The sequence below is a fragment of the Triticum aestivum genome, chromosome 2B, assembly GCF_018294505.1.
Source record: "Triticum aestivum cultivar Chinese Spring chromosome 2B, IWGSC CS RefSeq v2.1, whole genome shotgun sequence".
Taxonomy (NCBI): Eukaryota; Viridiplantae; Streptophyta; class Magnoliopsida; order Poales; family Poaceae; genus Triticum; species Triticum aestivum.
Genome location: NC_057798.1, coordinates 628,307,677 through 628,320,835, shown reverse-complemented (window position 1 = coordinate 628,320,835; position 13,159 = coordinate 628,307,677). Strand labels below are relative to the sequence as shown.

General features: G+C 46.1%; 1 protein-coding gene across 3 annotated transcripts; it reads left to right on the top strand.

The window, feature by feature from the left end:
* The first annotated feature begins 5,972 nt into the window (after nt 1–5,972).
* Nucleotides 5,973–12,854, top strand: LOC123046391 (DNA damage-binding protein CMR1). Of its 3 annotated transcripts, XR_006422275.1 has the most exons (6): nt 5,973–6,268; nt 6,344–6,988; nt 7,883–8,289; nt 8,623–8,749; nt 12,120–12,218; nt 12,321–12,498. XR_006422275.1 is itself a non-coding variant. In XM_044469751.1 (5 exons), the coding sequence occupies exons 2-5, from the start codon at nt 6,353–6,355 to the stop codon at nt 12,550–12,552; spliced, it is 1,374 nt and encodes a 457-aa protein (XP_044325686.1). In that variant the 5' UTR covers nt 5,973–6,268; nt 6,344–6,352; the 3' UTR covers nt 12,553–12,854. The 3 variants fall into 3 exon arrangements, 2 of the variants coding, with proteins under 2 accessions (XP_044325686.1, XP_044325687.1); XM_044469751.1 differs by lacking the exon at nt 8,623–8,749 and having other exon boundaries at nt 12,321–12,854; XM_044469752.1 differs by lacking the exon at nt 8,623–8,749 and having other exon boundaries at nt 5,994–6,224; nt 12,321–12,854.
* Nucleotides 12,855–13,159: the final 305 nt, after the last annotated feature.

The following is a 13,159-nucleotide window of genomic DNA, read 5'->3' as shown; positions in this document are numbered from 1 at the left end:
AGTACCTTGATCATCATCATTAATTTCCTCTCCAGTCGGTGTAGGCACCACAGGAACATTTTCCTGAGCTGCACTACTTTCCGGTTCAAGAGGTAGTACTTCATCGAGTTCTACTTTCCTCCCACTTACTCCTTTCGAGAGAAACTCTTTTTCCAGAAAGGATCCGTTCTTGGCAACAAAGATCTTGCCTTCGGATCTTAAGGTAGAAGGTATACCCAATGGTTTCCTTAGGGTATCCTATGAAGACGCATTTTTCCGACTTGGGTTCGAGCTTTTCAGGTTGAAGTTTCTTGACATAAGCATCGCATCCCCAAACTTTTAGAAACGACAGCTTAGGTTTCTTCCCAAACCATAATTCATACGGTGTCGTCTCAACGGATTTAGACGGAGCCCTATTTAAAGTGAATGTAGCTGTCTCTAGAGCGTATCCCCAAAATGATAGCGGTAAATCGGTAAGAGACATCATAGATCGCACCATATCCAATAGAGTGCGATTACGACGTTCGGACACACCGTTACGCTGAGGTGTTCCAGGCGGCGTGAGTTGTGAAACGATTCCACATTTCCTTAAGTGCGTACCAAATTCGTGACTTAAATATTCTCCTCCACGATCTGATCGTAAGAACTTTATTTTTCGGTCACGTTGATTCTCTACCTCATTCTGAAATTCCTTGAACTTTTCAAAGGTCTCAGACTTGTGTTTCATCAAGTAGACATACCCATATCTACTCAAGTCATCAGTGAGAGTGAGAACATAACGATATCCTCCGCGAGCCTCAACGCTCATTGGACCGCACACATCAGTATGTATGATTTCCAATAAGTTGGTTGCTCGCTCCATTGTTCCGGAGAACGGAGTCTTGGTCATTTTGCCCATGAGGCATGGTTCGCATGTGTCAAATGATTCATAATCGAGAGACTCTAAAAGTCCATCAGCATGGAGCTTCTTCATGCGCTTGACACCAATGTGACCAAGGCGGCAGTGCCACAAGTATGTGGGACTATCGTTATCAACTTTACATCTTTTGGTATTCACACTATGAATATGTGTAACATCACGTTCGAGATTCATTAAGAATAAACCATTGACCATCGGGGCATGACCATAAAACATATCTCTCATATAAATAGAACAACCATTATTCTCGGATTTAAATGAGTAGCCATCTCGTATTAAACGAGATCCAGATACAATGTTCATGCTCAAACTTGGCACTAAATAACAATTATTGAGGTTTAAAACTAATCCCGTAGGTAAATGTAGAGGTAGCGTGCCGACGGCGATCACATCGACCTTGGAACCATTCCCGACGCGCATCGTCACCTCGTCCTTCGCCAGTCTCCGCTTATTCCGCAGCTCCTGCTTTGAGTTACAAATATGAGCAACGGCACCGGTATCAAATACCCAGGAGCTACTACGAGCACTGGTAAGGTACACATCAATTACATGTATATCACATATACCTTTAGTGTTGCCGGCCTTCTTGTCCGCTAAGTATTTGGGGCAGTTCCGCTTCCAGTGACCCTTCCCTTTGCAATAAAAGCACTCAGTCTCAGGCTTGGGTCCATTCTTTGACTTCTTCCCGGCAACTGGCTTACCGGGCGCGGCAACATCCTTGCCGTCCTTCTTGAAGTTCTTCTTACCCTTGCCTTTCTTGAACTTGGTGGTTTTATTGACCATCAACACTTGATGTTCCTTTTTGATTTCTACCTCTGCTGACTTCAGCATTGAAAATACTTCAGGAATAGTTTTCACCATCCCCTGCATATTGTAGTTCATCACAAAGCTCTTGTAGCTCGGTGGGAGCGACTGAAGGATTCTGTCAATGACCGCCTCGTCCGGGAGGTTAATGTCCAGCTGGGACAGGCGGTTGTGCAACCCAGACATTTTGAGTATGTGCTCACTGACAGAACTATTTTCCTCCATCTTACAACTATAGAACTTGTCGGAGACTTCATATCTCTCGACCCGGGCGTGAGCTTGGAAAACCATTTTCAGCTCCTCGAACATCTCATATGCTCCGTGTTGCTCAAAACGCTTTTGGAGCCCCGGTTCTAAGCTGTAAAGCATGCCGCACTGAACGAGGGAGTAATCATCAGCACGTGACTGCCAAGCGTTCATAACGTCTTGGTTCTCTGGGATGGGTGCTTCACCTAGCGGTCCTTCTAGGACATATGCTTTCTTGGCAGCTATGAGGATGATCCTCAGGTTCCGGACCCAGTCCGTATAGTTGCTGCCATCATCTTTCAGCTTGGTTTTCTCTAGGAACGCGTTGAAGTTCATGTTGACATGAGCGTTGGCCATTTGATCTACAAGACATTTTTGCAAAGATTTTAGACTAAGTTCATGATAATTAAGTTCATCTAATCAAATTATTTAATGAACTCCCACTCAGATTAGACATCCCTCTAGTCATCTAAGTGTTACATGATCCGAGTCGACTAGGCCGTGTCCGATCATCACGTGAGACGGACTAGTCATCATCGGTGAACATCTCCATGTTGATCGTATCTTCCATACGACTCATGTTCGACCTTTCGGTCTCTGTGTTCCGAGGCCATGTCTGTACATGCTAGGCTCGTCAAGTTAACCTAAGTGTTTTGCATGTGTAAATCTGTCTTACACCCGTTGTATGTGAACGTTAGAATCTATCACACCCGATCATCACGTGGTGCTTCGAAACAACGAACTGTCGCAACGGCGCACAGTTAGGGGGAACACTTTCTTGAAATTATTATGAGGGATCATCTTATTTACTACCGTCGTTCTAAGTAAACAAGATGCAAAAACATGATAAACATCACATGCAATCAAATAGTAGTGACATGATATGGCCAATATCATATAGCTCCTTTGATCTCCATCTTCGGGGCTCCATGATCATCTTCGTCACCGGCATGACACCATGATCTCCATCATCGTGTCTCCATGAAGTTGCTCGCCAACTATTACTTCTACTACTATAGCTAACGGTTTAGCAATAAAGTAAAGTAATTACATGGCGTTAAATCATTGACACGCAGGTCATACAATAATTAAGACAACTCCTATGGCTCCTGCCGGTTGTCATACTCATCGACATGCAAGTCGTGATTCCTATTACAAGAACATGATCTCATACATCACAATATATCATTCATCATTCATCACAACTTTTGGCCATATCACATCACAAAGCAATTGCTGCAAAAACAAGTTAGACGTCCTCTAATTGTTGTTGCATCTTTTACGTGGCTGCAATAGGGTTCTAGCAAGAACGTTTTCTTACCTACGAAAAAGCCACAACGTGATTTGTCAACTTCTATTTACCCTTCATAAGGACCCTTTTCATCGAATCCGCTCCAACTAAAGTGGGAGAGACAGACACCCGCTAGCCACCTTATGCAACTAGTGCATGTCAGTCGGTGGAACCTGTCTCATGTAAGCGTACGTGTAAGGTCGGTCCGGGCCGCTTCATCCCACAATACCACTGAAGCAAAATAAGACTAGTAGTGGCAAGAAAGTTGATAACATCTACGCCCACAACAGATTTGTGTTCTACTCGTGCAAAGAGAACTACGCATAGACCTACCTCATGATGCCATTGTTGGGGAACGTTGCAGAAAACAAAAATTCTCCTACGGTTTCACCAAGATCAATCTATGAGTTCATCTAGCAACGAGAGAGAGGAGTGCATCTACATACCCTTGTAGATCGAGCGAAAGCGTTCAAGAGAACGGGGTTGAGGGAGTCGTACTCGTCGTGATCCAAATCACCGGAGATCCTAGCGCCGAACGGATGGCACCTCCGCATTCAACACATGTACGGTCAGCGTGACGTCTCCTCCTTCTTGATCCAGCAAGGGGGAAGGAGAGGTTGATGAAGATCCAGCAGCACGACGACGTGGTGGTGGATGCAGCAGGGATCCCAGCAGGGCGTCGCCAAGCGTCTACGGGAGGGAGAGGTGTAGCAAGGGGGAAGGGAGGCGCCAAGTGCAAGGGTGCGGCTGCCCACCCTCCCCCCTCTATATATAGGGTCCCCAGGGGGGGCGCCGGCCCTAGGAGATGGGATCTCCTAGGGGGGGGGGCCAAGGGGGTGCCTTGCCCCCTAAGGCAAGTGGAGGCGCCCCCTCCCCTAGGCGCAGGGGGGGCAAGGGGGGGGGGGCGCACCAACCCACCAGGGGCTGGTTCCCCTCCCACTTCAGCCCATGGGGCCCTTCGGGATAGGTGACCCCACCCGGTGGACCCCCGGGACCCTTCCGGTGGTCCCGGTACAATACCGGTGACCCCCGAAACTTTCCCGATGGCCGAAACTCGACTTCCCATATGTAATTCTTTACCTTCGGACCATTCCGGAACTCCTCGTGACGTCCGGGATCTCATACGGGACTCCGAACAATTTTCGGTTTGCTGCATACTAATATCTCTACAACCCTAGCGTCACCGAACCTTAAGTGTGTAGACCCTACGGGTTCGGGAGACACGTAGACATGACCGAGATGGCTCTCCGGCCAATAACCAACAGCGGGGTCTGGATACCCATGTTGGCTCCCACATGCTCCTCGATGATCTCATCGGATGAACCACGATGTCGAGGATTCAAGCAACCCCGTATACAATTCCCTTTGTCAATCGGTATGTTACTTGCCCGATATTCGATCGTCGGTATCCCAATACCTCGTTCAATCTCGTTACCGGCAAGTCACTTTACTCGTACCGTAATGCATGATCCCGTGACCAGACACTTGGTCACTTTGAGCTCATTATGATGATGCATTACCGAGTGGGCCCAGAGATACCTCTCCGTCATATGGAGTGACAAATCCCAGTCTCGATCCGTGTCAACCCAACAGACACTTTCGGAGATACCCGTAGTATACCTTTATAGTCACCCAGTTACGTTGTGACGTTTGGTACACCCAAAGCACTCCTACGGTGTCCGGGAGTTACACGATCTCATGGTCTAAGGAAAAGATACTTGACATTGGAAAAGCTCTAGCAAACGAACTACACGATCTTGTGCTATGCTTAGGATTGGGTCTTGTCCATCACATCATTCTCCTAATGATGTGATCTTGTTATCAATGACATCCAATGTCCATAGTCAGGAAATCTTGACTATCTGTTGATCAACGAGTTAGTCAACTAGAGGCTCACTAGGGACATGTTGTGGTCTATGTATTCACACGTGTATTACGATTTCCGGATAATACAATTATAGCATGAATAAAAGACAATTATCATAAACAAGGAAATATAATAATAATCCTTTTATTATTGCCTCTAGGGCATATTTCCAACAGAATTAGTCTGTGCATTAGAATTATAATCATTAGTGACGACTTACCTCATAAAGTGTTAGATTATTATCTAACAATCATACATCAATTAGACGCGAGACGGTGAAAATCTTCATGCACTCAACACTCATTGTATTGAGTTTTTTTAGCAATACTCATTGTATTTTGTGGTCAATACATAGTTTTGTTACCCCGTTGCAACCCACGGGCCCTTTTGCTAGTATCCGGAATACAAGCAACATCCGTTAAAACCCCTAGCCACACATGGCGGCCCACTGAAAGAGACCCAACTCCTTTTGTTAAAGAGTGGGCTTCAAAATTGTTCTCCCTATGCCCAAAACAAAATTCTACATGAGTAAAGTTCCTCCTACTAGAATTGATCTTCTCCATTCTTGATTTTTTTTTGGAAGGACTCCACTCTTGATGTTTGATATAACTTCTAAGCAATCCGAAGCATTGACCGAACTTGTGAAGATTAAGAGCATGATTGGTTTGATGTCAATATTTGGCATTGCCAATACTTGGCAAGCCAAAAATTGGCAATATTAAAAGTTGCCAAAAATTGGCAACTTCTTAAGGGACACGCAGTACTCGGCTGTTGCACTTCAGGCCCAACTTAGATCACACCACAGTCCACAGGAATTCCCAGTCCACAAGCAGTCACACCGCCACCAGCCTAAAATTTTCTATTGGAAAAACAAAGTACTGATCGAATCGGTCGGCTTCTATCTCGCCAAATCGATCCCCTCCCATTCCCCCAACCCCCCGACTCGAGCCCTAGCCAGTAGCGACTGTTGCGCCGCCGCTCGCCGCTCCGTGCGGCTCCACCGCCTGCTGCTCCGCGCCGCTGCTGTATGCTGCGCGCCGCTGGCTGTTGCCTGCTGCGCCACCTCCTGCTGCTCCGCGCCGCTGCTGCCTGCTGAGCCACCGCCCGACGTTGAGAAGGTCGTAGCTTTGGCGGCAGCGTTGCTACCTCCGGCCCCGGCTAAGTTCGTACCAATTTTTTTGTAGACATAAGATGTTCGCCCCGGCTAAATTTGATTCCTGGGTCTGCCACTGTCCAGGGGTGAATAATGGCGTCGCGGCAGGCCGCCGGTCTCACCGACTACGAACGCCTCCGCGAGGAGAACATCCGCCGCAACGAGGCCATCCTCGCCACCCTCCGCCGCAAGGCCGACGAGCTCTCGGCCGCCATCAAGTCCTCGTCTAAACGAGGACGAGGACGCCTCAGTAATCAGCCCCGCAAGAAGCCCGCCGCCAAGACAAGCCCCGGCGAGCTCCGCCGCTCCCTCCGACTCTCCCAACTCCCCCCCTCCTACTCCCCAGACGCCGAGCCCACGCCCGGGCCCCCTCCGGTGCCGCGCAGCACCAGCTTCTCCTCCTTGCTCGCGTCCTCCATCATCGAGTCCGCCTCGCTTGCGCCACCTGCCAAGGCTCGGGCGGACGGTTTCGATGCCGGGAAGGAGCTCGTGCTGACGCCTGCGAACGTTCGGAAGGTGGTGCCCGACAGGATACTTGGGGTTCGGGTCCTGCCGCTGGTCGACCGGACCGTGGTTGCGGCGGGGAACAAGTTGGGGAATATTGGGTTCTGGGTTGTGGACGGCATGGTGGAAGATGAGGATGACGACGGTGCAGATGGGCTGTTCGAGTATTTGCCTCACAGGGGCCCTGTGCCAGCAATCGTGGCGCACCCTGCGGCGCCACAGAAGGTGATGGCTCCCTGTTATTCTGCTCTTTTACTGGTTTTCTGATTAGTGATTTAACATTTGGAATTTAAGTCAATTGTATGGTATTTGCTTCAATTGGGTGTCTGGATAGTATGAACACAGGATTTGGTAAGAGTAAATTGCACTTCTCTTTGCTAACTTGTGCATAAATCTTTTACGCACATAACTTCGCAGTTCACTAAAAGAACTCACAAGTCTCCTGTTAACCGAGCTCACTATGTCAATGAGTTCGAAGCTATGTAGGTAAAGCCACTAGAAGTTTCTATTGTATGGGCAATTGTTTGTAGTGATGCTAATATTTAGCACTTTACCAGTCATTGGATTATTTCTAGGATGACATCTGTGAAATGAACTGATTGAAGAAAATTATTGCTGCTGCTTAACAGCTGAGAATCGTATATTAGGTTATGGGGACTGCAGGTTTGGCTGGTCGATACTCTGGATTAATTGTCATGTGAGGATAGGGGAACATTTTGATCGGTGTGTGGTGACCGTACAAAATGGGTCATGGGAGAGGATGGAAGAAGGCAGGGGCAAGTAGTTGTTAAGGGAGACAGAGGGGCTTTAGATTTTGTTGGTGTTCTTCCTTATTAATCTTAAGCAGCCAATCATCCTCTAGCAGCTAATTCTAGGACCTTTTTTCCCAGAAGCATCCGGTAGCAACATATGCTAACCATGTTTCAAGGTAGATTAACTAGGTTGTATGCCTATGCTCCCGTTTCTGATACGTGTAGTGTTGACAAGCATAAGTGTCTTCTGAGAAAGTTGATGATAGGATGAGAAGACAATGTTCTAACAGTGATTTATGTTTTGTTGTACATCTCCACACTCGATCATGATTCTAATTTTGTTGTCTTTCATATATTTGCCTTGTAGATTTACAGCTGTAGTTATGAGGGTGAAATTTGTCTTATGGACCTTGAGAAGGAGAGCTTTAATATGATCCAGTTGTGCGACTATCCTGTTTATTCGCTTTGTCAAGCACCAGACAGTCCTAGCTGCCTATATTTTGGTGACGGAAATGGTGAACTGAAACTCCTCGATGAGCGGATGGGTAAGGTATCAAGCACATGGGATTCACATGACAATACAATTAACTCAATAGATTTTCATCCAGAGAAAAAACATATGCTTGCCACAAGTTCAACGGACCGAACAGCACGCATATGGGATCTCAGAAGGTTTAAAAGGAAGAAAGAAGAGAGCTTGAAGGTTCTAAAACATAATAGATCTGTTCAGTCAGCTTATTTCTCACCTAGTGGCAGCATGCTAGCAACAACAAGGTAACATTTTTCCTACACTTGCTGTGGTTAATGTCTGTTCTGTTCTTTGAAAGAAAGGATTTCCTGTTTGATTTAGAATGTGTTTCTTTAACAACCATCACCTTGTGATGAACTCTGATTGTGTCAATACATAGCTGATTCTAATTGGGACCTCAACAAGTCTTTTAGCATATGTATGATGTTTATTTAAATAGTTTATGTTACTAGTATGCAATATGTGTGTTTGCACAGGCTACTACATAGTACTATTTACCTTTTGTTACTCATTTATAAAAAAATACATTGCTATTATTTCTTTAGCCTTGCTTTGATCATTTTTTTTGGAACATGCAGGACTGCATGTGAATATATTAGAAGAGAGAGAGAGAGGGAGGGGGGGGGGTGTGGGGGTCCCCATACAAAGTTCAAAAGAACAAGGACCAACCAAACACGATTAGAGTGTTGAAAAAACATAAGAACGGTAAGCAGAAAAAAAACATGAAATAATCTTGTGGTTGCTGAACCTAACTCATCCTGCTGAACTAGAATTTGTTCCCACCTTGATCTGATTACCGACCTGCTGCGCTGGCGAAACATAATAACGGGTTGATCTTGGTGATATCCAATGTTCTCCGTCGAGGAGAGCGGCTGGTGTCCTGATAGGGGGGCATATCATGAATTCTGACTGAAATCAAGGTAATATATGGTCTCATCCGAGTCCGTTGGGGCCGGCCTGTGTCCCATGGGGGAATACCCTTGACTTTCAGGTCCAAAACTGAGTCCTAGACTTCAGCGTTTGGTTCTGATTGAAATCAGAGTCCAACTGGCGCCGCGTGGGACGTTGAGTCCGCCCTTCGCTCAAGCATAGCGGAGCTGGTCTGCCTTTGGACGAACGTAGCAAGTACACTTCACCTGGTTCGGACGCCTCCTGGTAAAGCCGATCAAAACATGCGAAGTATGATGCAATCCGACTGGTCCTGACGTCGTGACGTGTCCGCTGACAGAATCTAACTCCTTCCTGGCCCCGGGACTGAGTAAGGAGCACTTGCTTTGGTCTGGCCTGGTCAAAAGCCGGCTCGTAGGAGCACCAAGCGTCACGGGTCTAGGTGAGGTCACATCTTATCCTCAATGTATTGCCCCATTGCCCCCCGCATTAAATGTGGGAAATGGTGCAGCGGGCACGTGGGGCGATGGACCGCCATCATCGCGCCCTGAGTCCCGTTTGACTCGTGTGTGTAGTTGGCAACCATCGCAGGCGAACGTGGCCACGTGCATGCGTACCTTGGTTCTGATACGGCTCCCTTCCCTCTATAAAAACTGATGCGAGGGGAAGGGACCGGATTCAGTTCACCTGCCTTCTTCTTCCTCATGTTATGGTCATTGTCAAGGAGAACTACCTGCTTAGATTCATCTCTCCCATCTCTAGCCACCAAGCACTTGGCCGCCAGCCTCATGGATGCGCGGCGAAGGTAGGAAGAGGACCGCCGCCGCCGCTACCAGAACATATTCAGGCAAATGGTTGTCATCTGTGGTGCCGAAAAAGTGATTGGAGACCCTTGCTGGAGAGGGGGTGCTGCGACCTTGAGAGCGTGCCGACTGGAGGGTGCCGGTCAAGGAGAGCGAGCCTGCTCCCACAGTCCCACCTTCATGAGCGGGTTCTGCTTGCCCCATCCGTCGAGTGGGGCCTTCCTCCTGCTGTTCTTCTACAGGATTCAGCTTCATCACCTGAATCCTGGTGATGTCCTTCACATAGAGTGCTTCATCACGCTCTGTTAGTGTTCTTGGGGACCCGACCCCACTTTGGCCTTTGGAAGTTGTTCGGTGCAGCCACATACAAGCTGCACCAAAATCTCTGTCTGCGGCGGAGCTGACATCCAGTTGAAGCCCTAGGCACCAACAAGAAGTGTCAGCAGAATTGGTTCTACCGCCCCGACCTCCTGCCCCACGTGCGCCCTAATCCACCGACAATCCTCCTACCAACATACGTGTCCTCACATAAAGCCGAATCCTTTGCCTTTCATTCAGGTTTCTGTGTCGCCGGATCCGAGTCCATGCCTTTCTGATTTGCAGGGCCTCTGAGACCTCATCTGCACGTCTTCTCTGGTCGAGAACGTACTAGAGCCTGATTTCTTGAGGTTGCCTAAAGGGCTAGGAGTCGGCATCGATTAGCAGATATTCCCTCCGTTTCAGAATATAAGGTGCATCGATTGTCGTGAAAGTCTAACATTTGTATGTTGACCAAGATTATAGAATAAAATATCAACATCTGCAATACTTAACAGATAAAAAATGAAAATACTTTTCATGATGAATTGAATGTTACAAATTTGGTATTGCAGATATTAATATATTTTTCTAGAAACTTGGTCAAACATCCACACGTTTGACTTTTGAAAAAACTAATACACCTTATATTTTGGAACGGAGGGAGTATATCATTTAAATATTATAAATATTAGACAAACATACATCTTAGACTTCATAATTTGGACCTTTGTAGAAATCTTTAGATTAATTGTATAATTTGTCTGAAAGACTTTGGTATCTGACAATCTATGGCATTTAGGTCCCCATTTGGTCATGCAAAATCGTTTGCAAACATGATTATCTCCAACGTCTTTTTCCAATGCTTGTCTTCATTGGTGCCTATCTTTTCTTCAATAATATGCTTACAAGTTTTTTTAAGAATTGATATCAACTTGATGGGTCATGTCTAATATGGTCATGGCCTTGCTGCCTAGTGCATCCTGCCCAACTGCCATGGCCTATGAGTCTAGGACGCGTGTGCAGGCTCCATTTTTACCACCAAGCGCTGTTCGTGAATTAATTCCGCACATATGACGAAGGGAAAAGAGAGCGTCTATAATTAATTCGTACGCTAGAATCAAGGAGATGGGGCGTTGAAAGGTGGGGTAGTTTGGCAAGATTGGGCTGTGAATCCCACCCCGCGCCTTAGTAACAGGAAAAACTAAGAAAAAATGTACACCTGAACCATCGGAACGGAGGGAGTACAATTCTCGTATATTAAAAATGCTATGTGAGATTAAATATAGACCTTTATAATCTGGGCTCACCACATAATCAACTGATCATGATTTTTAGTCTATGTGGAAGAACATGGTGTGGCTTGTTTGCCTCTTGTTTTAATAATATATTGATTAGTTAATAGCCATAAGGCAATGTATAATAGAAAGACTTATTTATTTTTCAGTTTTGTGTTATGCTTCGAAGATTATATTTAATTTTAACTACAGAAATGTCATTATCTTTTGAATTGCAAAATATATGTTGCTGAATTTGATATCGGTGTCATATTTTTAAAGATTTAATAGTCTTGTCTTCTCTATTGCGTGGTCGTTGTGTCCTTCGCCCCCTCATGCTCAAGTCCTGGCCCTGCCCCTGCCAGCTTCTTCCTTTCCTAAACATCATCATCTTCATACCATCACACGCAGTTGTTACCTGTGCCTTTTCACCCTTGACTGGCCTTTGTGTGTTCAAATTGGAGATCACGTTAGTAAGAAGAAGGCGCGGGTCGGATTAATCTGAAGGAATGTGTCGAAGAGAACACGTACGTCCGAAATCCAGTCTGTAGGAATTTCCCTTTAAGTCTACCATTACTGAAGATTAAATAATCCCCCATAGTATATACCGTCCTTAACCCATTAGGATCTTTAGAACAGCTGCTGTTCTCCCCGGTCTGCGACAGTACACTGTTTTAAACAGTGCACTTATTTAATACTACCTCTGTAACTAAATATAAGAACGTTTTCTTATATTTAGTTACAGAGGTGTAGTTTATGCAGAATTATGTTGTTACAGAAGGCCTGATTCTTTTTCTGTCCACTGTCCAGCCTCGATGATACTGTCCGAGTCTTTTGTGGGGATGACTTTGATAGGTCACACATTATCAAGCATAATAACCAGACAGGCAGATGGATTTCTACATTCAAGTATGATCTCTCTTTTCACCTAGTGGTTAGCTTCACGAGTAGCTTGATGGATTTCTACATGCAAGTATGTTCTCTCTTTACAAACTAATTCGATTATTGCAGGGCAATCTGGGGCTGGAACGACACCGACCTGTTTATCGGAAACATGAGAAGGGCAATAGATATTATCTCAGTTGGTGGCGATGACAGTAGCCTCTCAGCTTCGAACAGCGCAAGCCTGGAGAGTGAACACATGACGGCCATTCCGTGCAGGTTTTCTGCGCATCCATATAAAGTTGGGCATCTTGCTTGCGCAAGCTCCGGTGGTAAGGTGTTCTTTTGGACCAGAGCTTGAATCAACAAGATCTCCGGTGGCTGGCTTGCGGATTGTTGCCGCTTCTGTTGGTAGTCATGCTAGGAACCTAGTGCTTGTTTAGTATCCAGCTGAAGATTAGCATAGTGTACCATTTTTCTTTCTAATGTTTTAGTGGTGGAGTAGTTGACGCTGTCAGAGAAACGCTGGGCAGCTGGGAACCGGTTTTTACTGGCTGAGTGTTTTCGAGTTCGTATCCTTACATTGTTTACTGCCAGTTCCTGATGCAAATCCTAGCTAGTTAGCGTGAACATTAATTGATGCCGTTTTGGTTGTCAAGTCCAGATGCGCTTTGTTCCAAAGCACCGTTGCCATGGGGATGCGTGTTCGTGGCTGTAGAACAGTGCCTGTATGACACTGGCTGGAACGAATAACTTCTCGAGGGCTCCAATCCTGTTTGGACATGTCATGCATACTACGGATCGCAACCAAGAAAGGCCTTTCCAAGGAGCAAATGCTCCTGGTTTGAACAGTAAAAAACAATGCAAAAAAATCTGAATTTTTTTGTGGCATACTTTCACAAATGTTTGTTGTGCATGCAAAATTTCATCGCAAAATCACATTGGTGGAAAGCGTGGTAAAAAAAACA